This window comes from Plecotus auritus (genome assembly GCF_963455305.1).
Source record: "Plecotus auritus genome assembly, chromosome: 6".
NCBI classification, from domain to species: domain Eukaryota; kingdom Metazoa; phylum Chordata; class Mammalia; order Chiroptera; family Vespertilionidae; genus Plecotus; species Plecotus auritus.
Window position 1 is genome coordinate 108,658,361 of NC_137773.1, and position 23,529 is coordinate 108,681,889.

The following is a 23,529-nucleotide window of genomic DNA, read 5'->3' on the forward strand; positions in this document are numbered from 1 at the left end:
AAAAACAATCCAAAAAACTCAAACACTTGGAAGCTGAATAGCATGCTATTAAATAATGATTGGGTTACCATTGAGATCAAAGAAGAAATTGAAAACATCCTGGAAACTAATGACAATAAAAACACAACAATCCAAAATCTATGGGACACAATGAAAGCAGTCCTGAGAGGGAAGTTTATAGCTCTACAGGCCTACCTCAAAAAACTAGAAAAAATGGTAGTAAGTCATCTAACTCTACAACTCAAAGAATTAGAAAGAGAGCAACAAGAAAAGCCCAGAGTGAGCAGAAGGAAGGAGATAATAAAGATCAGAGCAGAAATAAATGACATAGAGACAAAAAAAAAAAAAAAAAAAAGATCAATGAAACCAAGAGCTGATTCTTTGAAAGGATAAACAAGATTGATGAACCTCTAGCCAGGCTCACCAAGAAGCAAAGAGAGAGGACCCAAATAAACAAAATCAGAAATGAAAGAGGAGAAATAACAACAGACCCCACAAAATACAAAGGATTGTTAAAAAATACTATGAACAACTCTATTCTAACAAACTAGACAACCTGGAGGAAATGGATACATTCCTAGAAAAATACAACCTTCCAAAACTTACTCAGGAAGATACTAAAAATCTCAATAGGCCAATAACTATGGAAGAAATTGAAGCAGTCATCAAAAAGCTCCCAGTAAACAAAAGCCTGGGGCCAGACAGCTTCACAGGAGAGTTTTACCAAACATTCAAGGAAGAACTAAAACCTATCCTCCTCAGACTATTCCAAAAAATTCAAGAGGAAGGAACACTTCCAAGCTCCTTCTATGAAGCCAGCATCACCCTAATACCAAAACCAGATAAAGATAACACAATGAAAGAGAATTATAGGCCAATATCCCTCATGAACATAGGTGCCAAAATCCTCAACAAAATTCTAGCAAATCGGATCCAGCAATACATCAGAAAGATCATACACCATGACCAAGTAGGATTTATCCCAAGGATGCAAGAATGGTACAATATCCGCAAATCAATAAATGTGATACATCACATAAACAAATTGGGAGATAAAAATCACATAGTCATATCAATTGATGCAGAAAAAGCATTTGACAAAATCCAACACCCTTTCTTGATAAAAACTCTCAGCAAGGTAGGACTAGAAGGATCATACCTCAACATAATAAAAGCCATATATGACAAACCTACAGCCAACATCATACTCAATGGACAAAAAATAAAACCATTTCCCCCTAAGAACAGGAACAAGACAGGGATGTCCACTCTCACCACTCCTGTTTGACATAGTACTGGAAGTACTAGCCATTGCTATCAGACAAGAAAAAGAAATAAAGGGCATCCAAATTGGAAAAGAAGAAGTAAAACTGTCCTTATTCACAGATGACATGATACTGTACATAGAAAACCATAGAGACTCCATCAAAAAATTATTAGACTTAATAAATGAATTCGGCAATGTAGCAGGATACAAAATTAATGCCAAGAAATCTATGGCATTTCTTTACACCAATAGTGAACTTACCTAAGGAGAGACTAAAAAAGCAATCCCATTTATCATTGCACCAAGAAAATTAAGATACCTAGGAATAAACTTAACTAAGGAGGTAAAAGACCTATATGCGAAAAACTACAGGACACTGAAAAAAGAGATAGAGGAAGACATAAGCACATGGAAGAACATACCATGTTCATGGATTGGTAGAATCAACATCATCAAAATGTCCATACTACCCAAAGCAATCTATAGATTCAATGCAATCCCCATTAAAATACCAACGGCATATTTCACAGACCTAGAATGAACGTTCCAAAAATTCATCTGGAATAAAAAAAGACCTAGAATAGCTGCAGCAATCCCGAGAAAGAAGAACAAAGTAGGTGGGATCTCAATACCAGATATCAAGCTGTATTACAAAGCCACTGTTCTCAAAACTGCCTGGTTTTGGTACAAGAACAGACATATAGATCAATGGAATAGAATAGAGAACCCAGAAATGGACCCAAACCACTATGCCCAATTAATATTCGACAAAGGAGGCAAGAGCATACAATGGAGTCAAGACAGTCTCTTCAATAAATGGTGTTGGGAAAATTGGACAGATACATGCAAAAAGATGAAACTAGACCACCAACTTACACCATACACAAAAATAAACTCAAAATGGCCCTAACAGGTTTGGCTCAGTGGGTAGAGCATTGGCCTGTGGATTGAAGGGTCCCAGGTTTGATTTTGGTCAAGGGCATGTACCTTGGTTGCGGTCACATCCCCAGTGGGGAGTGTGCAGGAGGCAGCTGATCGATGTTTCTCTCTCATCGATGTTTCTAACTCTCTATCCCTCTCCCTTCCACTCTGTAAAAAATAAATAAAATATATATTAAAAAAATAAACTCAAAATGGGTCAAGGACTTAAACATAATATGGGAAACCATAAAAATACTAGAGGAATCAACAGGCAGCAAAATCTCAGACATATGACGAAGCAATTTCTTCACTGATACTGCTCCTAGGGCAATGGAAACTAAAGAGAAAATAAACAAATGGGACTACATCAAAATAAAAAGCTTTTGCACAGCAAAGGAAACCATCAATAAAACAACAAGAAAGCCCACTGCATGGGAGAACATATTTGCCAATGTTATCACCGATAAGGGTTCCAACATTTACAGGGAACTCATACAACTTAACAAAAGGAAGATAAACAATCCAATCAAAAAATGGGCATCGGAACTAAATAGATACTTTTCTAAAGAAGACGGAAGGCTAAGAGACATATGAAAACCTGCTCAAAGTCACTAATCATCAGAGATGCAAATCAAAACAACAATGAGGTACCATCTCACACCTGTCAGAATGGCTATCATCAACAAATCAACAAAGGACAAGTGCTGGCGAGGATGCAGAGAAAAAGGAACCCTCGTGCACTGCTGGTGGGAATGCAGACCGGTACAGCCACTGTGGAGAACAGTATGCAGTTTCCTCAAAAAACTAAAAATGGAACTCCCATTTGACCCAGTGATCCCACTTCTAGGAATATATCCCAAGAAACTAGAAACACCAATCAGAAAGGATATATGCACCCCTATGTTCATAGCAGCACAATTCACCATAGCTAAGATTTGGAAACAGCCTAAATGCCCATCAGCAGATGAGTGGATTAAAAACCTGTGGTACATCTACACAATGGAATACTATGCTGCGGTAAAAAAGAAGGAATTCTTACCATTTGCAACAGCATGGATGGAACTGGAGAGCATTATGCTAAGTGAAATAAGCCAGTCAGAGAAAGATAAATATCACATGATCTCACTCATTTATGGAATATAATGAACAACACAAACTGATGAACAAAAACAGATCCAGAGACAGAGAAGCAGCGATCAGACTGTCAAATCTCAGAGGGAAGGTAGGGGTAAGGGGGAGAGATCAACCAAAGGACTTGTATGCATGCATATAAGCCCAATCAATGGACACAGGCAACAGGGGGGTGAGGGCATGAGTGGGGGTTTGGGGGGTTAATGAGGGGATAAGGACACATATGTAATACCTTAATAAAGAAATTAAAGATTGAAAAAAAAGATCTATACAAGAATGTTCACAGCAGTTTAATTCATAGTAATGTACATGGGAAATAATGCAAACATCAGTCAACGGGTGAATGGATACACAGACAGTAGTCCAGCCACACAGTGGAAGATGGGTCAACAGTGAAAAGGAACCAACTGTGGATACACACAGCTGTATAGATAAATCTCAAAGGCATTATGCCTAGAGAAAGAGTCACAACATACGGTGATTCAATTTAAAGGACATTTGAGGAAAGACAATTCTAGGCAACAGTGGTGCAAGCAAATCTTGGTGGCCTGGGGCAGGGGTGGGAAGGGACTTGAGGGGATGATGGGAATGTCTTGTATCTGGAATGTAATGGTGACTACACTGCTGTATACTTTTCTCAAAACTCTGACTTTGAGCTTGAAATGGGTGCATTAAAATTTAAAACATTTAAATGGTGGGATAAAATATGCATAATACAAAATTTGCATCTTAACCATTTTTAAGCAGGCAGTTCAGGCCCTGGCCTGTGTTGCTCAGTGGTTAGAGTGTCATCACGTACACCAAAGGATTGTAGGTTTGATTCCCAGTCAGGGAACATACCCAGGTTGTAGGTTCGATCCCTGGTAGTGTTAAATATATTCACATTGTTGAGCAACCAATCTAGAAGTTTCTTTTATCTTGAAAAACTGAAGCTCTATACTCATTAAATAACTCCTCACACTTCCGTCCCCACAGGTCCTGGCACCCACCATTCTGCCTTTTATTTCTATGAGTTTGACTACTCTAGGTACATCAAGTAAGGGAAATAATACAGTGCTTGTCCTTTTATTGCTGGTTTATTTCATATAGCAACAGAGACTTGGCAGATGTGATTAAAGATTTAGAGATGGGGGGTGTTACGTGTTAAAGAATTTGGTTGGTTTTTGTCCGTTTTTTGGCAAGGGGCACTAAACCCTTGGGATTTCCCAAGTGATAGGAATGTCTTTGATCTTCATGGGGACCCATTGGCTCATACCTGAGTTTATAGCAAGGAGATGGCTCAGGGTGGGGGTTGGTCATGCCAGAAAGAACAACCATGAGGGGTGGGGCTTTCAGACACCCAACCTCTGGGGAGGTGATGGAGGTGGAGATGGAGTGCAATCACATGACCAATGATTCCATTAAGCACCTTCATATGAAGCCCCAATACAAACTCTGGACACCAATGCCAGGATGGTGATCTGTCCTGAGAACATGGGAGTTCTATGTTTAAGACCCTCCCAGCCCTCACTCTATGGGTCTCTTCATTGGCTAGTCTGAATTTGTGTTCCTTATAATAAAACTGTAATCTAGAGCTTTCCTAAGTTCTAGCAAATTATAGAACTAATTTGGAGGGGGTAGTGAAATCCTCTGAATTTGTATCGGTTGGTAAGAATCAATTGGTCAGAGGCGTGGGTGGCCCAGGTACCCCCAAACTGTAGTTAGGGCAGTCTTGTTAAGAATGGTGCCCTTAATCTGTGGGTGCTTCTATACTAACTTGGGGTGGTTAGTGCCACAATTACATTGCAGGATGACAGGAAACCATCCTGGATTATAAGGATGGGCCTAAAAGTGCAATCACAAGTGTCCTTATAAGAAGGAAGCAGAGGGATATTGACCCAGGGAAGGCAAGGGGACCACTAAAGCAAGATGCTGCCCTATTGGCTTTGAGATGGAAGAAGAGGCCACGAGCCAGAATATGTGAGAGATGCAGCTATAGAAGCCGGAAGGACACAGATTCTCCTTGGAGCTTCCGGAGGGAGCCTGACCCTGGTGACACCCTGATTTTGGCTCAGTGAAACTAATTTTGGGCTTCTGACCTCCAGAATGCACTGTCTCAATCCATCAAGTGTTGGTCATTTGTTACAGCAACCTTCGGAAACTCACACACTCCTCCAAGCTGACCATCTGAAAACCTATCAGTGTGGCTGCCAGTCCACTAGGTGTGCTGTCTGTCCGGGATTCAGGTGGCTCCTGGGGCTGGCCAGTGCCTTGCTCTGAGCTGTAGTTGTAGAGGGTCCAGAGAAGGGTCGGAGGGCTGGCTGGTTATACCACGGAAAGGCTTCCCCTGGCCAGGGTGTCTGGGTGTTATTCTCTTCTTCCAGCTCAGTCGAACCTCTCAGGGTGGGGCATCCTAGGGCTCAAGCAGCTTTGGACTTGAACTCAGTTCTACACAGATGTAAAGGCTGCTAGCCTCTCACACCCCTTAAACCTGTCTCCATTGGAAATTCCCGGAGAGTCCCCAGCCCCCAAGACAGGGGCAGGAAACTGGGAGTACAAAGTGAATTCAGATACAAAGTTCCCGCGTTTGGGGGACACCCTGCACCCCCCAAATGTGTTCAGCCATACTCAACACCTTCCAACACTCTCCACCTGCAAAACTTTCCCTTCCCAGCTCCACGTGCTGAAATCTCATTATTCCTCGAAAGCCCATGTTCCCTGGGATGTATTTTCTGATTGCTCCACCCAGTGGTCACAGAACCAAAGTGCCCTAGACCAGTGGTCGGCAAACTCATTAGTCAACAGAGCCAAATATCAACAGTACAACGATTGAAATTTCTTTTGAGAGCCAAATTTTTTAAACTTAAACTTCTTCTAATGCCACTTCTTCAAAATAGACTCGCCCAGGCCGTGGTATTTTGTGGAAGGGCCACACTCAAGGGGCCAAAGAGCCGCATGTGGCTCACACCTGCCTCAGGGCCTTGTCTCAGGTGCTGGATATCTCCAAGGACAGGGGCCACCCCTTCGGCATTTCAGCACAGTCCCTCTCCCCAGGACACAGGTGGCTCCTTCAAATGCATCACTGTCACTCATTCATGCATTCCTCCATTGAGTCACTGGTCACATTGTTCTTGTGCCCAGCTGGAGTGGAATTAGCCAGTCCGGGTGAGGGTGGGGGTGGGGGTTAAGGACTGGGTCTGACTCACTCCCATGTCCCCAGTGCCCCACAGCCCTTCTGGCCCAGTGCAGACTACTCACTGGGTTTGGGAGCATCATAGAGCCGTGAGGTCACTTGGGGAGGTTGGGGTCCCTCACAGGTATCATGTCAGGGACTCTGGGATAAAGCTTAGAAGAGCTCCCAGATCCAGGCGCTAAGATTCATATCTCAAACATTTATTGATGCTCCTTAGGGCTTCAAGGGCAGTTCATAAAACCCGTCTTTGAGGCCTCCCAGTCTAAGAAAAAATGCAAGAAAACCAGACAGCTCCAAGACCTGGTCTTGGCTAGGGAGGGAGGTGGGGTCTGATCAAAGGGCCCAGGAGCCAGGATTTAGGAAAAGGTGGAGGCTAAAGTTAGGTTCGCGTGGGAGGGCTAGTGGTCAGGTGGGAGAGGAGGTCCCAGAGTACATGCACTGGACTCCGCTGAGTGGGGTGGGTAGTTCTTAGTGGGGGGGGGGAGGTGGCGGAATACGATGGTGGTGGGCGAAGCTAGGAAGGTGAGTAGTTGGAGCAATCGCAGCGGTGGGTGTGGCTCAGGGGCACTGGTGGGCTCAACAGTTGAGCCTCTTCTCGCAGATCCAGTTATCCTTCTCGTTGTGGCAAGGGGCATCATTCCACAGCCCCGTGTGCAGCATCATGGCGCAATCCTCCTGCCCCCGCGCGTCATTGGGCTCTCCCAGGTTCCAGTAGCTGCAGCAGTTTGGCGGGGGTGTTGCTGGGGTCTAGGCTGAGGATGTCCCTGGGGTCCAGCCTTCAGGGTGCAGCCTGTTTATGGCTTGGGTCTCCTCTGGACACCCTGAGGGTCTAACTTAAGCATTCGCCGGGGATATAACTTTCTAACGCCCAGAATTTATCTCTCAGCCAGCTCCCAATGGCTAGACTGGCCGTCCCTAAGGAGCTCCTGAGATCCGCAAAGGACTGCCTCAGGGCCTGGCCTGGCCCCTTCCCAAGCCCCTTCGCTCACCTGAAGCTGAGCGGGGCTCCGTCCACCCATTGGTAGCCCTGGATCTTGCTGGCGCGGCGCATAGCCCTCAGGCCCAGCCAGTAGCCACGGCCTCGTGTGTTCCGAGACAGGAAACCCTGGATGGAAGCCGAAACTGAGCACCTCCAGGGACTTGCCCCCTCAGTGAACTCCGCCCGCACTGCGCACCTGCTCATCCAGGTCCCCAACGATCACCAGGTGCGCGCCTGCGCCTGCGCAGTAGCGCTGCGACTCTTCCCACGTGGCCTGCTGCACCGAGAAAAGGTAGCAGGAGCCCCGGAAGGGCAGCCACAGCGTGGGGCACGGCTCGCAGGAACCTGTGGGTGGCAAAGGTCAGGGAGGTAGACTGCTCCCAGGTGGAGCTGATGAAGGGGTTGGGGGGGGGGGCGCAGGTGCAGGTCAAAGTCAAAGGGCGAATCCGGGTGGATCAGGGAACCAAGGGCCCTACGGGTAGGATTCACTTATCCCCTCCCCCCACCCCGTCCTGCTCACTGTTTCCAAATCGGGCGGCCTCCAACGCCCGGAACAGCTCACTGCGGATGCCCTCGCGGTCCCTTCCCGCCTCAGCCAAGCGCTGGGTCACTGCGAGGTCAAGGGAGTCCAGATGACAGCTGGGGTTAGTGTCAGGTGTAGGTTGCGATTAGGTAACGGTCAGGAATATCACGGTCAAGGACTGCTATCGCTAGGTATGGTCCCCCTGTGGTTGTGGTTAAGAGTTGTAGTCAAGGGCAGAGCCCCAGGGTCAGGGTCAGGATGGGAGACACGATCGGGGTTAACGGTCAGGATAACAGGCTAGGCTAGGGTCTGGGTCGCGGAGGGATCAGGATGTAAATAAAGGTCGGGGCTGGATGGTGAGGGGTCCCGCCCTCACTGCGCTCGCTCAGTTCTCTCAGGGCGCTCTCCTGCTGCAGCAGCTTCGCCTGCGCCTCCCGCAGCTCGGCGCCCGCCGTCTTCAGCTGCTCCTGCGTCCTCAGGCCTGGATGGGGCGGGACGTCTGAGACCTCCAATCCTGCTACAAGGCCCGCCCCCAGCCCCCAGGCTCCGCCCAAGCCCCCAGGCTCACAGCAGCTGTGGCAGGCTCCGACCTCTTCCTTCAGCGCGCCCAGCACCACCGTCTGCTTCGAGGCTGGAACGACCCCCCCGCCCGACCCACACACGCCAGGTCACTCTCGGGGACTCACGGGGACACCCTTCCCCACTCCGGGGCCAGCCCCGGGACCTTGGGGTACCCACCCACCTACTCATAAACCCAGGAGCCCCTGGTCTGCACGCACCGTTTGTTCTCAGCAGGTCCTGGCCGCCCAACAACGCCCCTTGCTGCTTGGAGGCTGTGGAGAGAGGCTCCTGTGGACGCGGCCCCGAGGACTCGGGAACCCCCTCGCCCCAGGGATGCGGGAACTCCCGTCTTGGGACGCAAAGAGAGGGCGGGCAGGGGCACAGCGCACATGATGCGCCCAGGCGCCAAGGGGAGACAAACACACAAGGCCACACATGCACATTCATGCGTGCACAGGCACCCTCATATGGTGCACACAGCCCCAGGATGCACACACACTGTTCACGTGTGGTCACACGCAGCCCCAGGCAGGATGGGGGACCCAGCTGTTACGCCTGGTGTGGAGGGAAGAAACTAAGCAGGGGGTGGGGAGGCGACTGGGACACGGTCTTCCCATCATACCCGCCACTTACCCTTGGAAAGTAGGATGCTCAGAATGAGGGCCCACAGGACTGTGCTGACCAGGAGAGCCAGGGCCAGGAGGAGGACTCGCCGGCCCCAGTGGTCCCAGCGGCCCCGGGACCCTTGAATAATAAAGGACTCGTGGGTCCCTCCTGTACCAGGACAGTCCTGGAGCCCTGAGCCCTGAGGACCCAGCCCTGGACGCTGGGGTCCCAGGAAACTGGGATTCAGAGAGGTTAAGCAGCTTTAGGTGACAGAGTTAAAATCCGAATCTATGTCCAGTTGGCTCTGGGGCCTGTGTCTCTCCTGCACCCAGGACTTGCTCCCTTTCTTGGATATCGTCCTCCCTTGCTCATCAAATCCCCAACCAGAGGGACCCAAGGGGGCCAGTGAGGCAGTCCCATTGCTCGCTCATACCTCCAGGGACCTCCTGGAGCCCGCCACCCAAGTTGCTGTACTCCACAGTGTCCATGGTGAGCAGGCTCCTCGCCTGGGCATTGGTGTAAATATAGCCCCTCCCTTACCCTGCCCCGCCTCCTCTCTCTTCCTTTTCATTTCTTTCCTTTCCATTGCCGGTACCAAGGACCCATTGACCAATCACAGGGCTGGGCCCTTTCTGGGCTGAGCTAGGGGTAAGGGTGAGGTGGAGTAAAGGAAGTGGGAAAGTAGGGGGGTGAGGGAGGTAGAAAGAGTGGAGGGGGATGGGCAGTGGAGTGTGAGCACTTGCTGGTGTGTGTGTGTGTGTGTGTGTGTGTCTATCTGTGCACAGTCTACCAACCTCCTTTGCCTGGTAGCTATAGCAACATCTCCAGGCTGGTGCTGGGGGCTTCGCTTTAGTCCCCAGCTCTTATGGGTCAGAGGTTGGGTTTCCTCCCAAGAGGGACAGGCCTCCTTCTGGGTCCCTGAGAAAGCCCCCTCAGGCCTGGACTCTTGGGTCAGCTCAGCTTCACTCCGTTACTCTCCCACATATTACCTACCGGAGGCTGATCCTGAATTCAGTCCTCAGAAGGGAGGACACAGATGGTCAGCTAAGCTTCTGGACTCAACCCTTGGGTGGGTGGGTGGGTGGAGGGGTATATGTATGTAGCTTCTAGAAGCCTCAGTTTTTCTCCCCTGTGCAAAGGAGGACCTCTCTCCAAGGGATGCTGTGATAAAGAAATGAGGCTATGGATGTTAAGCCCTGGCACCATCCCCAGGCACAAAACCCACTAAATGTCCATTCATTCTTTCAACAGATACCGAACACCTCCTGTATTCAGGTATCGGTCTAGGAACTGGGAATTGTCCTATGGTGGGCAGAAGTGTAATGGCCACTGTATTGTGAAGTTAACTTCAGACCGAAAAACAAGGCAGGCAACGCCATAGTATGATAGAATTCACTGTAGTGGGAAGATGGCGCTGGAGCAGAACAGATGACCTGGCAGTCTGTGCAGATTATTTCCGCTGCCAGACCCCCGTGACTGCTTTTCATGGTATAACTGAGGTACTGATGAGCGACAGGACAGAGGGACGAGGACACAGGAGTGAAGGTGCCATTCTCCTGATGGTCTTGTGATGGGTGGTTGTCTAAATCGATACTATCACCAGTTTGGTATTTATCTCAGTTGTCATGCCATTCTGTCGTTACTAACAAAAATATTTATGACTCCACTTTAAGGAATACAGATAATCATCAACTAGAAGACTTGATATGTTTGCTGAAGTCAGTGAGGTTGGTCAAAGCACAAAACTTAAAAACGAAATGAAATCCGGTGATACTGGCATCTAGTGGCATGCTGCTCAATACCGGCCCCCAATGCTGAAGGTGCAAACCCTAATAGAAGACACTAAAAAGTCCTCAGTGCTATGGAAGCGAATGCCAAGGAGGATAAAGGGCTTGGGAGTGCTGGGCTGGGGCAGGTGACCAGGGCAGGCCTCCCTGAGGAGGTAAAATGTTATATTTTATCGAGCACTTCCTCTGTTCCAGTCTCTCTCTCTTAGATCTAAATGAGAATCCTGAGCCGAGGGCGGAAATGACCAGTTAAAGACAGTGGTAGGAATTCTGTTCCGTACGGAATGAGGAGTGTCAATGTGAGTCAGATGGTAACCTCAGGTAGACGATGTGGTCTCTGGGTACCCCGTTTCTTCATCTCCACCACCAACAGGTGATAAAGTGTTTGTTGCCCACTATATTATGTTCCTGTGGCCTTGAAGAAGACAGATGTAAATGTATTGTGAAATATTTACTATAGCCTCTTTATCCTCCAGTCACCTTTCTGCTTTCTGTCACTAGATTAGTTTGCATTTTCTGCTCAGCATGACTATTAACGCTTCATTCCTCTTTGTTGGGGAGTAGAATTTGGTTTTGTGGCTGCACCCATTTGATTACACATCCACCTGTTGATGGACCTTGGGGCTGTTCCAGCGCAAGTATTTATGGGCTGTCCTGTCATTGACACTTGTCTCCTCAGGGCTCGCACACAGCAGCCCTCACTAACTTATTTAACAGATATTCATTTAGTGCCTACTATGGCCTCTCATTAATTCATTTAACCAGCATTTACAGAGCACCTACTATGTGCTCTGTTAAAGCTCTTGGCCTTCTAATGGCAAGTAAGACAGCCAACCCCTGCCCAGCTGAACCTAAATCTAAATATTTGAAAAGTGAAACATTAGGAAGAATATCTGGGTAGAAACAATTTCTTAGTCAAAATATCAAGAAGACAACAAAAACTGATTAATACATTAAGCCACATTTTAAAAACTTCTATTTTAATTTGCGTCATGCTTTGTTAAGAAGCTGATCTTGAAGTTTATTGTCATGCAGGCACACATAACTGTTTTCTTAATTTCTAATTGCTACTGTATTTTCTTTCTCATTCCTGGCTTATCTCAAGGATATCCCATTTGTGAGTACTTTGTCTTAAAAAAGAAAAAGGTTTCATTTATTCTTTCTACTATTTTTGGTTTAAAGATATGGTATTGCTTACTAGTTAAGGGTCAAACTGCCTGGGTTAAATCCCAGCTATACTAATTACGAGCTATATAATCCCAGGAGAATAAAAAAAACCCCTCTTCCTGCGCCTCAGTTTCCCATCTATAAAATAGGAATAATATCACACTAGTTCCTACCTCTTTGGATTATTGTGAACTTATATGAGTTAATACGTATAAAAGCTCTTTAAACCTGGTGATTTTGCTATTTTTCTTCAATTATCTCACCTTTTATTTTAAAAAGTTCCTTATTCTTACCTTCTTTTGGTTTATTGTTGCTTTCTAAAAACTAATTTATCAAGTGAAATCCTTAATTCCTTCCTTTTTAATATATTGTCTTCCATGTCCCTCCCCCTTCTCTCACTCACTTTTTATTCCCCTGAGTTAAAACAAGTCTTTAAACACTTTTTGCTGCTTCTCAGATCTTATTGTGACTCCTGAGATGGTGCATACCCATCAGATGCTGACTCACTCTCTGCTCACTCTTCCTGTAATCTGTCTTATTAATTTATAGAAGTTCCATAAGTATTATAAATGCAGATGCAATCATCATTTCCCATGTGGTGGCTGGCTTTCCACTTTATGGTGCCTTTTTTGTTGTTAATCCTCACTCAAGAGTATTTTTTCATTAGTTTTTTTTTTAGAGAGAGTGCAAGGGAAGGAAGGAGAGAGAGAGAGAGATAGAAAGAAAGAAACACCAATAGAGACACATCAATTGGTTGCATCTTGTATGCTGATTGGGGATCAAACCTGAAAACCCAGGTACCTGCCCTTGACCAGAATCGAATCCAAGACTCTTTGGTGTTCAGCAGACGTTCTAACCACTGAACAACACAGGCCACAGCTCTTTATGGGGCTCTTTTTATGTTTAATAAATCTTTATTGTTCAGATTATTACAATTGTTCCTGTTTTTTCCTCCCATAGCTCCCCTCCACCCGGTTCCCACCCCACCCCATGCTCTTACCCTCCCCCCATCCTCATCCATAGGTGTACGATTTTTGTCCAGTCTCTTCCCGCACCCCTCACACTCCCTTCCCCCTGAGAATTGTCAGTCCACTCCCTTCCTATGCTCCTGATTCTATTATATTCACCAGATTATTCTGTTCATCAGATTTTTTATTCACTTGATTTTTAGATTCACTTGTTGATAGATATGTATTTGTTGTTCATAATTTTTATCTTTACTTTTTTCTTCTTCTTCCTCTTCTTAGAGAATACCATTCAGCATTTCATATAATACTGGTTGGTGTTGATGAACTCCTTTAGCTCTTCCTTGTCTGTGAAGCTCTTTATCTGACCTTCAATTCTGAATGATAGCTTTGCTGGGTAGAGTAATCTTGGTTGTAGGTTCTTGCTATTCATCACTTTGAATATTTCTTGCCTCTCCCGTCTGGCCTGCATAGTTTCTGTTGAGAAATCAGCTGACAATCATATGGGTGCTCCCTTGTAGGTAACTAACTGTTTTTTTCTTGCTGCTTTTAATATTCTCTCTTTGTCTTTTGCTCTTGGCATTTTAATTATGATGTGTCTTGGTGTGGTCCTCTTTGGATTCCTTTTGTTTGGGGTTCTGTGCGCTTCCTGGACTTGTAAGTCTATTTCTTTCACCAGGTGGGGGAAGTTTTTGGTCATTATTTCTTCAAATAGGTTTTCAGTATCTTGCTCTCTCTCTTCTTCTGGCACCCCCATAATTTGGATGTTGGTACGCTTGAAGTTGTCCCAGAGGCTCCTTACACTATCTTCATATTTTTGGATTCTTTTTTCTTTTCTGGTTGGGTGTTTTTTGCTTCTTCGTATTTCAAACCTTTGACTTGATTCTTGCAATCCTCTAGTCTGCTGTTGGATCTCTGTATATTATTCTTTATTTCAGTCAGTGTATGCTTAATTTCTAGTTGGTCCTTTTTCATATCCTCGAGGGTCTCACTAAATTTATCCAGGGTTTCTAGAAGATTTTTGAATAACCTTATAACCGTGGTTTTGAACTCTATATCCAGTCATTTGCTTTCCTGCATTTCTTTCATTTGTGACCTGTTTCTTTGTCTCTGCATTTTGGCTGCTTCCCTGAGTTGATAGAGTGGCTTTGCGTGCTAGGTGTCCTATAGGGCCCAGTGGCTCTGCCTCCCCAATTACCTGAGGTGGACACTCTTGGTGAACCCCTTTGTGGGCTGTGTGCACAGTCTTTTTTTTTTTTTTAATTTCAGAGAGGAAGGGAGAAGAAGAGAGAGAGAGAAACATCAATGATGATTGAGAATCATTGATCGGCTGCCTCCTGCACACCCCCCACTGGGGATCAAGCCCGCAACCCAGGCATGTGCCCTTGGCTGGAATTGAACCTGGGACCCTTCAGTCCGCAGGCTGATGCTCTATCCACTGAGCCAAGCCAGCTAGGGCATGTGTGCACAGTCTTGTTGTAGTTAAGCCTTGATTGCTGTTGGTATCACTGGGAGGAATTGACCTCCAGGCCAATTGGCTGTGAGGATCAGTTGTGTCTACGACGGGAGAACTTCTGTGCTGGAGACACCCTTATGGGGCAAGACTTGCTTCAGTGGGGCTTTGGTGCTCACTGAGTCTGCCCCCTGAGTGTGTCCCTTATGGATCTGAGGAGTTGTAATCTGGATGGTCCCACTCTGACCACTGGGTACACTGGCTCTTGGATCTCCAAGGAGGTGCTAATTTAGCCTCTGCCTGAGGCCACCCAGCAGGAGCTACGAGAGATCTGAAGATTCCTCTGTTTGGGGTTTGGAAGTGCCCAGACAAGACCCAGTTGTGAAGCAATGCAAGCTGCTGTGGAGCCTTGGGCCTTCTTTTGGAAGTCCTGGGGCTCTCTGACCCAGCTGCAGTTCGTTAGGTAATTTTAGATTGCAAAGGGCAGGCCATTCATATGCAAAAGCCTCTGTGCACAGCTAGGGTGGGGTTGTAAATTGGGTGGGGTGGGGTCTCAGGGAATCAACAGGGCAGAGCAAACAGCAATAGCTTCCCGCCAGCCCTGTCCTAAGAAGGCCCTGGGTCTCAGTGTCCCGCGGTAATCATTGCAAACACCTCTGAGAGAAAGCCTCCCTTATGTTTAGGCCCAATGCCAGACAGTCCATTTTTCCCCCGTATGAGTCTGGGTCCCCAGAGTCTCGCCCAGAACTGGAGTTCAGAGCAGTCAGGCACTTGTGTCTCCCTCCCGATTGAAAAAGACAACAAAGACAACCGTGTCCTCAGTGGCCAGCCCTTTCCGCGCACGCACTTTACTTCTACACCTCTCTGAGTCTCAGTGTGCTTTTCTCTTTCTTTCTAGTTGTAGAATTTCCATTCAGCCAGCCTTCCCGTGGTTCTGGATGATGTCCGCTTTGTCTTTTAGTTGTAGTTTTGAAGTGGTTTTGTGAGGCAGCAAGTTCAGGTGTTTACCTATGCCACCATCTTGGTTTCTCCTCTTTATGGGGCTTTTGATTGGTCATCAATGAGTAAGTAAATCTTGGTGTGCACGCACTCTGAGTAAACTAGTAGTAAACTAGTTGTATAGGCAGTGGTGTGTCTAGATATCAGTAACTTGGGGTCTCAAGAAGCAGAAACCATTTGAGATTAATGGCACTGTGGCATTTATGTAAATTCACACATACACGTGCACACACACAGACACAGCCACATAACTATGTGTACTTAAGGACATGTATCACACAGCTAGTGGATGCCCACTGTACAGAGAGAGGAAGAGAGATTAGACATTAAAGGTCAGCAGTGCTCACAGGACAATGCAGGGCTGAGAAAGGTTATCTTCCACAAAATGGGAAGGTCCTGCTCCTCTTCCTAAAGTCCCTTTGTTCCAAGACTCAAGACCCATCTTGCCCTCATCATCAGAAGTGGAGCTGGAGTCAACTGGCCTGCCAGCTGACTTAGCAGCAGGGCTTTGCTGGGAGCAGAAGGTTGTGCGAGGACACACCCTCCCTCTGGGGCTCTGGAGGACAGCAGTGCTCAGGAGGGTGAGGGCCCAGTGGGAGGAAATGGAAAACCACAAGGATTGCACAGTCTCATCAGAATGTGCTCTCGGGAAAGGACCTAGATGGAATTGATTTATCAGCCCTTCTGGAGGAGAAAGAATGAACACGCTTGGGGATCATGGGAGGCTTTCTGCAAGAGTTAGCATTGGAACTGGGCCACCAAGGGCATGTATATTGTTGACAGGAAACGTAAGGGTCTACCAGGCAGAGTGTACAGCCGAGGCACAGACAAGGAGGCAGGTAGAGGGGTCTCCTTTGAATATACCTGAAACTGAAGCGATGGTGGGGAGCCAGGTGGAGCTGTCCAGCCTAGTGAGGCAACCAGAAAGCTGCCTGCCTCATGCCTCTTGCACAGAATTAGGTAAAATGCAAGGGGAAGGGAGGCCCCAGGTGTGAGGATGGCTACAGACCTCTCACCTCTGGCCATGACCCATAACTGGGAAGGGAGGCCCATTTTGGGTGGTGGCGGGGAACCTGTAACTTGGGAATTTAACACAATGTGATGAGTACAGGGGACTGTGAGGCCCCCTGGAGGCATCTAACTCAGCCTGGAAAGTCTGGGAGGGCTTCCTGGAGGAGGGAATGCCTGGAGAAGTAGAATTATAGACACAGTCCATCTCAAACAGTTTGGTTCTCGACCAAGTTGTTCATGGAAAAAAAAGTCTTGGTTGTTGAAGAAACTTCAGTTCTCAACCTGACAACCCTTTCAGGTTGATGCATCAGCATGACAAAAGAGTGTCTCTCAGGCCACAAACAAGGGAGACAATGCGCAGTGTGAGTCAGCTTGCCATTAAAACTCCCATTGTTAATGTCTCAGGAAATTGTGCTGTGAATATTTGTGTGTATATGTGTTTTGGTTGTGTGTGTGTGTTTGCTGCTGGTGAAATGAACCATTAGCACAATTTTAAAACATAAAGAGGCCATCAAGAGTGCTAATGTTGCCCTGGCCGGTTTGGCCAGGATAGAGCATTTGCCTGCAGACTGAAGGGTCCCCGCTTTGATTCCAGTCAAGGGCATGTACCTTGGTTGTGGACACATCCCCAGTTGGGGGTGTGTAGGAGACAGCTGATTGATGTTTCTCTCTCATTGATGTTTCAAACTCTCTATCCTTCTCCCTTCCTCTCTGTAAGAAAATCAATAAAATAATATTTTTTAAAAAAGAGTTCTAATGTTGCTAGGGGTCTGAAAGAAGCAATGATCACAGGCCATTGAAGAGGTAGAAGAACTGTTGTTGATTTGGATAAAGGAAAGGCAGTTCGCTGGTGACAGCATTTTGGGGGCAATGACATGTGAAAAAGGGAAGATGCAGCATGCTGTCCTGAAAGACAGCCCTGGGCTGAGTGCTGGAAGTGATCCCTTTAAGGCTAAGGGGGTGGTTCGATAAGAAAAGAAGTGTTTGTTTACAGATAAAACAGTACATTAGACGTGTATTGTATATAAGAAAGGTTAAAATGGAATCATTTGGGGGTCTGCAACAAATTAATTTAATTTACATTATTTCTAATGAGAAACAATGATTAGGTTTTTTAACAAATCGCTTCTTGAACAACCTTCTGGAATGAATTAAGCTCTAGAACTGAGGCTCCACTTTAGACTGAATTGTTTTATTGTGGTGATGTACACAATATATGGGTGATGAGAGCGTTTCCCAACATGACATCAACACATGGAAACATTGGGAGTGGGGAGGGAGCAGGACTCTTCAGAGAAGCTGAGAGCAGCCGCCTGGGGCTGGGGTGTCAGCTGGGGCCAGACCACACCAGGACTTGCAGGGTGGGGACAAGGGGTTTGGACTAATGTAGGAAGAAGGCAAAAGCCACAGGATTTATTTAGCCCCGAGGCCAAGGGCACTCTGTGATTTCTATTCTCTCCAGGGACTGGAGGCATGCTACCCAGCAGGGGACCCAGGTCAGTGCAAAGGGTATGTTATGTTTGGGTTGTTGCAGTTAATTTTGGGTTTGCTTTTTTATTGTGAAAAAAAATTATGCATGCAAACATGTATGTAAAAAAAAAAAGCCCATGAAAACCCACATCTTTCACTCAGCTCTATCAAATTCTGACATCTTCACATAGGCCAGGTCCTTTTAAAAGTCCATAAACCATCCTATATAATAAAAGCCTAGTGACATAATGGCATAATGACCAGAATGACCATTTGACCAGTTGCTATGAGGTGCATTGACCACCTCTGGGTCCCTCCCCCATCCCTGCCAACAGACTCAGATTGCCTGATGGCAAGCAGCGGTGGGGTGGGACTGATGAGGGGAACTGGCTGGGTGGCAGCAGCAGGGTGGGACTGGGGACTGGCGAGCAGGTGGAAGATGGCCCTGATTGCAGGCTAGACCTAGGGACCCTACCTGCGCACCATTTTATGCGCTGGGCCTCTAGTAACAGAATGGGAGTCCCATGTACCTTTATGATCCTATTTGTCTCCTTCATCCCCCAAGACAACTGCCCCCCCAAACTTGATGTTTATCATATTAAAACATACTGGAACTATGTATCCATTAAATGATATATTGGGCTGCGTTGCATATCTGGAGGCTTTATACAAATGATACCACGTGGTCCATGTCCTCACACAATTTGTTTTTGTTCCTCCATGTTAATTATGAAATATGAATACCCAATATTCATTCTTCATTAGAGAAAAGATAAACACAAGAAAAAAATGCTTAGTAAACAAAAACCCAGATAAAACTTCCTTAATTTGATAAGTGGTCATTTCCAGGAAACCGCAAACATGTTGATGAATAGTGAATTCTGAGAACCAGTTTTGGTAAAACTAAGAACAAATTAAAGATGCCCATCTTGTTATTTTGCCAATGCAAAAAGAAAAAGAAATAAGAACTAGAAATATTGGAAAGAAAGAGTCAAAGTTGACAGTATTTCAAAGCCATGATCACCTGCTTAGAAAATTCTAGAGGCTTCACTTTTGGACTAATGAATGGATGCAGCGAGATTAGGGACCAGCTTTCTCGTAATAAGCACCTGAAAATGAGAGAAGGAACAGCTCTGACTGGGTGGCTCAGTTGGTTGGAGCGTCGTCCCATACACCAAAAGGTTTCAGGTTCAATCCCAGGTTGAGGTGAGTACGAGAAGCAACTGATATCTCTCTCTCTCTCTCTCTCTCTCTCTCTCTCTCTCTCTCTTTTCCTTTCTCTCTAAAAATCAATAAAAACATATCCTTGGGTCAGGATTAAAAAGAGAGAGAAAAGGAGAAAATCCTCTTCCCAATAGAAGAAAACCCTAGAAAATGAAAGAATAACTGTAAAAAAAGAGTAAACCTATTGAACTCAACTAAGATCTTGACACAGACCAGTAAGCCAGGACAAGTGGAATAGGGAAACGGAGGCAGAGAGCTGGACAAACTGACAGAGCAATTTACAGCAGATATAGAAGGTCACCTCCCTAGAAATTACATCTAGGCCCCAGTTGTATTTCAGCTCCAGACCCAGAAAAGCAGCAAAACCTGGTGGGCGACGAGGACCAGCTGGGATGACTGACGACCCCCTGCCCTGACACTGACCAATCACTGGAGGAGCACGCCTAGAAACTGATGCCTGTTCTGCTGAAACCCTCCCCTGAAGCCTCCCCTAAGATTCTTACCTGCATGAAAGAGATAAAGCCTCAAGACAAAAGCTCTAGCCCGTTTGGCTCCATGGATAGAGCATCAGCCTGGGGACCTAAGGGTCCTGGGTTCAATTCCAGTCAAGGGCATGTACTTTGGTTGCAGGCTCCTCCCCTGCCCCCGCCCTGGGCAGGGCGTGTGCAGGAGGCAACCAATCGACGTGTTTCTCTCCCATCGATGCTTCTCTTTCCCTCTCTCTTCCACTCTAAATATCAATGGAAAAATACCCTCAAGTGAGGATTAAAAAAAGAAAAAGAAAAGACAAAGGACCCAGCCATGCTCTTCCTCTGGGGAGCAGCCCCTGCCATTCCCTTTCCCTCTTGTTCCCCCACAGGCATGCATCTCCTAAACACTAAGGGACTTGCAACCTGGGGAGCAATGGGCAGCAGCAGCTCGTCCCGGGCTAATCCCTGAGCCTGTCCCCAAGGCCCCCTTTTCTCTGACTCCCCAGAGAGCTAGGGCAGCCCAGCCTGGGCTCTCCTGTTGCTTCTTCTATGCTAAGCCCTTTGTTTCACTGCCCCCAGCTTTAATAAACGGTCCCTCATAGTCACCCGGACTCCTGTTGTGAAATTTTTCCTGCACGAAGTCAAGAACCCACACAGTCCAAGCTGGCACTAGGCAGACCCAGCAAGGGACAGGTCCCCTTTCTGGCAACAATCGAACAAATCAAGACATACCACGAATTAACTGAGAGAATACTCGGTGTTTTAAAGAGTTTAGTTCTTCCCAGATTAAGTTATAAATTCAATAGCATCCTGATAAAAATCCTAAATACATTTTTAATAGAGTTGTTTTATTGTGGTAAAATACACAAAATACATAAAATTTGCTATATTAATAATTTTAAATGCACTGTTCAGTGGCATTAAGTACATGTTGTGTGACCATCCCCACCATCCATTTCCATACCTATTCCATCACCCCAAATCAAAACTCTGTCCCTAGGTCCTCCCGCCCTCCCCCGCCAGTTCCCAGTACCCACCATTCTCCCTGTCTCTAAGAATGTGACTATTCTGTGTGCCTCATGTAACTGGAATCCTAAATAGATTTTTTGAATCTTTTTCAAACACTTTAGTTTGAAACAATTTCAGATTTATAGACGAATTGCAGTGGTAGCAGAGTTTTGTGTACCCTTTGCTCAGCTTACTCTGATGTTAACATCTTACATTACCGTCATACATGTGTCAAAATGAGGAAATTGATATTGGTACAATACTGTTAACTAAACTACAGGCTTCATTTCCCTTTTTGGTACTTTGTTGGGGAGCATAGGAGACTTGGTTGGAAAGTTGTAAGGAGGACATTCTGAGAAAAGGGAAGTGTGTGGAAGGCCGCCTGCCCTGTTTATCGGAATTCTGACTTAGGGAAGACCTAGGGGAGTGTCAAAGGCAGCGCCCTGATTATTCCTTAACCTTTCCAAACAAGTCTGTGCATATGCAGACCCGCCCCCCTGCCCCCCCTCAAAGCATTTACTGGAATCCTCATTCTTAACCCCTGGATGCCCTTGCCTAGAGGACAATGTGAACACGTGTCCTCCCAAGATTACTTACCCCACTGATTGTATCTAAAGACAAAAACTGTGATAAAAGGCTAACGAGGCAGGCAATTGGGGCTGCTTGGACCCTTGAGCCAGGCAAGCCCCTTAGCTCTCTCCCCCACAGTGAAACTGTGTCGGAGTAATCTGTTCATCCCTTGTTCAGGGGCTGCTGGTCAGCCCCGGCAGAACTTCAGCTGCATTTTTCTTTTGAGCATATTTAACTTATTTATTTTTATTGTTGAGAATATTACAGATGCTCCCTCTTTTGTTTGCCAGTTTAGTTTGTTCATTAGATTTCACATAATAGTGAGATCCGGTGATAGCTGTCTTTCTCTGACTGGCTTATGTCGTTTAGCAAAATAATCTCCAGCTCTACCCAACAGAATCTTATTCCTTAATACTTAATATAGGGGACGAGTAGGGAAAATGTTTATCAAGGTCACTTGGTTAGGGATGAAAATGGGGAAAAGAGGTTGAGACACACGGCTCTATTCATGCGGTGAGTCTCCACGTCGGGGGGAGAAGCCCCTTCTAATAGGGAGCACAATAACCGTGTGCAGCGTCGGACAAAGCCAGCCAGGAAATGAAGAGCTATTTTTCAGGGCCAGACACTTTGAGGCTCTGCACAGGTCCCATTCCTCCTGTGAAAGCCACACCTGCACATGGCAGCACCCTCTGCGGAGCTGGCCTGCAGCAGTCAGTGCCATGATGTTCCCAGGTGATTTCCATGGTCTTCATTGCTTCTACGCTGGAATGGTTCTGTGAGGAAAACCAGGTCAGTCATTTTAAATCGACTTGATGTTTTCAAGTGGTTTTAGATTCATAGCAAAATTGAGTAGAAAGGACAGGGAGTTCCCATGTACCCTCTGCGCCCGCATAGGCACAGGCCCCATGACCACCACCCCACCAGAGCGGTGCCTCAGTTATAATGGACGAACTCACATTGACACGTCACTATCACCCAGAGCCCCCAGTTTACCCTGGGTTCCCTCCTGCTGGCGTCCATTCTGCAGGTTTGGACAAACGTATCATGATGAGACAGACCAGTAAGTCAGGGCAAGTGGAACAGGGAAACTGAGACAAGGAAATGAAACAAGGCCAAACAATTCAGGCAGCTTGCAGCCAGCTTGTAAATAGCAAGCCCTTATCTTCCGCAGCCAAAGACACTTGAGAGAAAATGGTTAATACCTCTCCTCCCTAATCAGAGAACACATAGCTTAAATCACTCTGGAACTGCTGAGGCAGGAGTGGGGAGGGGGAAAGACAGGGGAGTTTTCTTTCACCACTGAACAAAGAAATCTTGGAACTTGCCAAACAAGATGACCAGGCACACATACAAACATCCCAAGAAAAGCCACAACCAAGTAAAAGGGGAACTTTCAAACCTAATCTGCTACCCTAAAGGACAAGGGTATAAAACCACTTGAACCCCACCAGGTGTATGCTCAGATTAGCTGGGTGCCCACTTGTGCTTTATGCCAAGTGTATCTATTATAATAAAAGTGTAATGTGCTAATTAGACCGGACGACCTTCCAGACGAAGCCGGGGCTGCTAGGGCTGAGGCAAGCCCCTCCGGCTGCGAGGGCCAAGCCCCTTGCATGAATTTCGTGCATCAGGCCTCTAGTTTTTTTTTTTTTTTTTTTTTAATATATTTTATTGATATTTCACAGAGAGGAAGGGAGAGGGATAGAGAGCTAGAAACATCGATGAGAGAGAGACATCGATCAGCTGCCTCCTGCACACCTCCCACTGGGGATGTGCCCGCAACCAAGGTACATGCCCTTGACCGGAATCGAACCCGGGACCCTTCAGTCCACAGGCCGACGCTCTATCCACTGAGCCAAACCGGTTTTGGCAGGCCTCTAGTTTTTAATAAATTTGCTTGCCTTGCTTTCTGAATAAATTTGCTTGCTTTGCTTCCTTAATAAATTTGCTTGCTTTGCTTCAGCACTGGTGTCACTAGTCTGAACACTTTCTAATGAGACTGACAAGAACTGAGGTGGGGACAGCCCTCCCCCTCCAACTCAGGGACTGCCCGATGACAATGACATGTGTCCACCATTATCATGTCACATAGAGAAGTTTCACTGCCCTAAGCACCCTGTGCTCCGCCCAGTCACAAATAGATTTTTAAACATGTTATTGAAAGATTGTCAAGCATATTTTAAAATGAGCTTGACAAGTGGATTATTTGGAATATAGAGGTTACATCTAGGGAGGGTAACATTTT

The 23,529-nt window shown here is 46.5% G+C and overlaps 1 protein-coding gene across 1 annotated transcript; it reads right to left on the reverse strand.

The window, feature by feature from the left end:
- Positions 1–4,389: 4,389 nt before the first annotated feature.
- On the reverse strand, positions 4,390–9,674 carry CLEC4G (C-type lectin domain family 4 member G; the record flags this gene model as incomplete). Its single annotated transcript, XM_080672651.1, is given in 10 exon segments — positions 4,390–7,206; positions 7,481–7,596; positions 7,667–7,815; positions 7,991–8,080; positions 8,370–8,474; positions 8,562–8,624; positions 8,773–8,826; positions 9,188–9,298; positions 9,594–9,659; positions 9,662–9,674. Coding segments are annotated over 10 exon segments (906 nt in total). The 3' UTR covers positions 4,390–7,067.
- Positions 9,675–23,529: the final 13,855 nt, after the last annotated feature.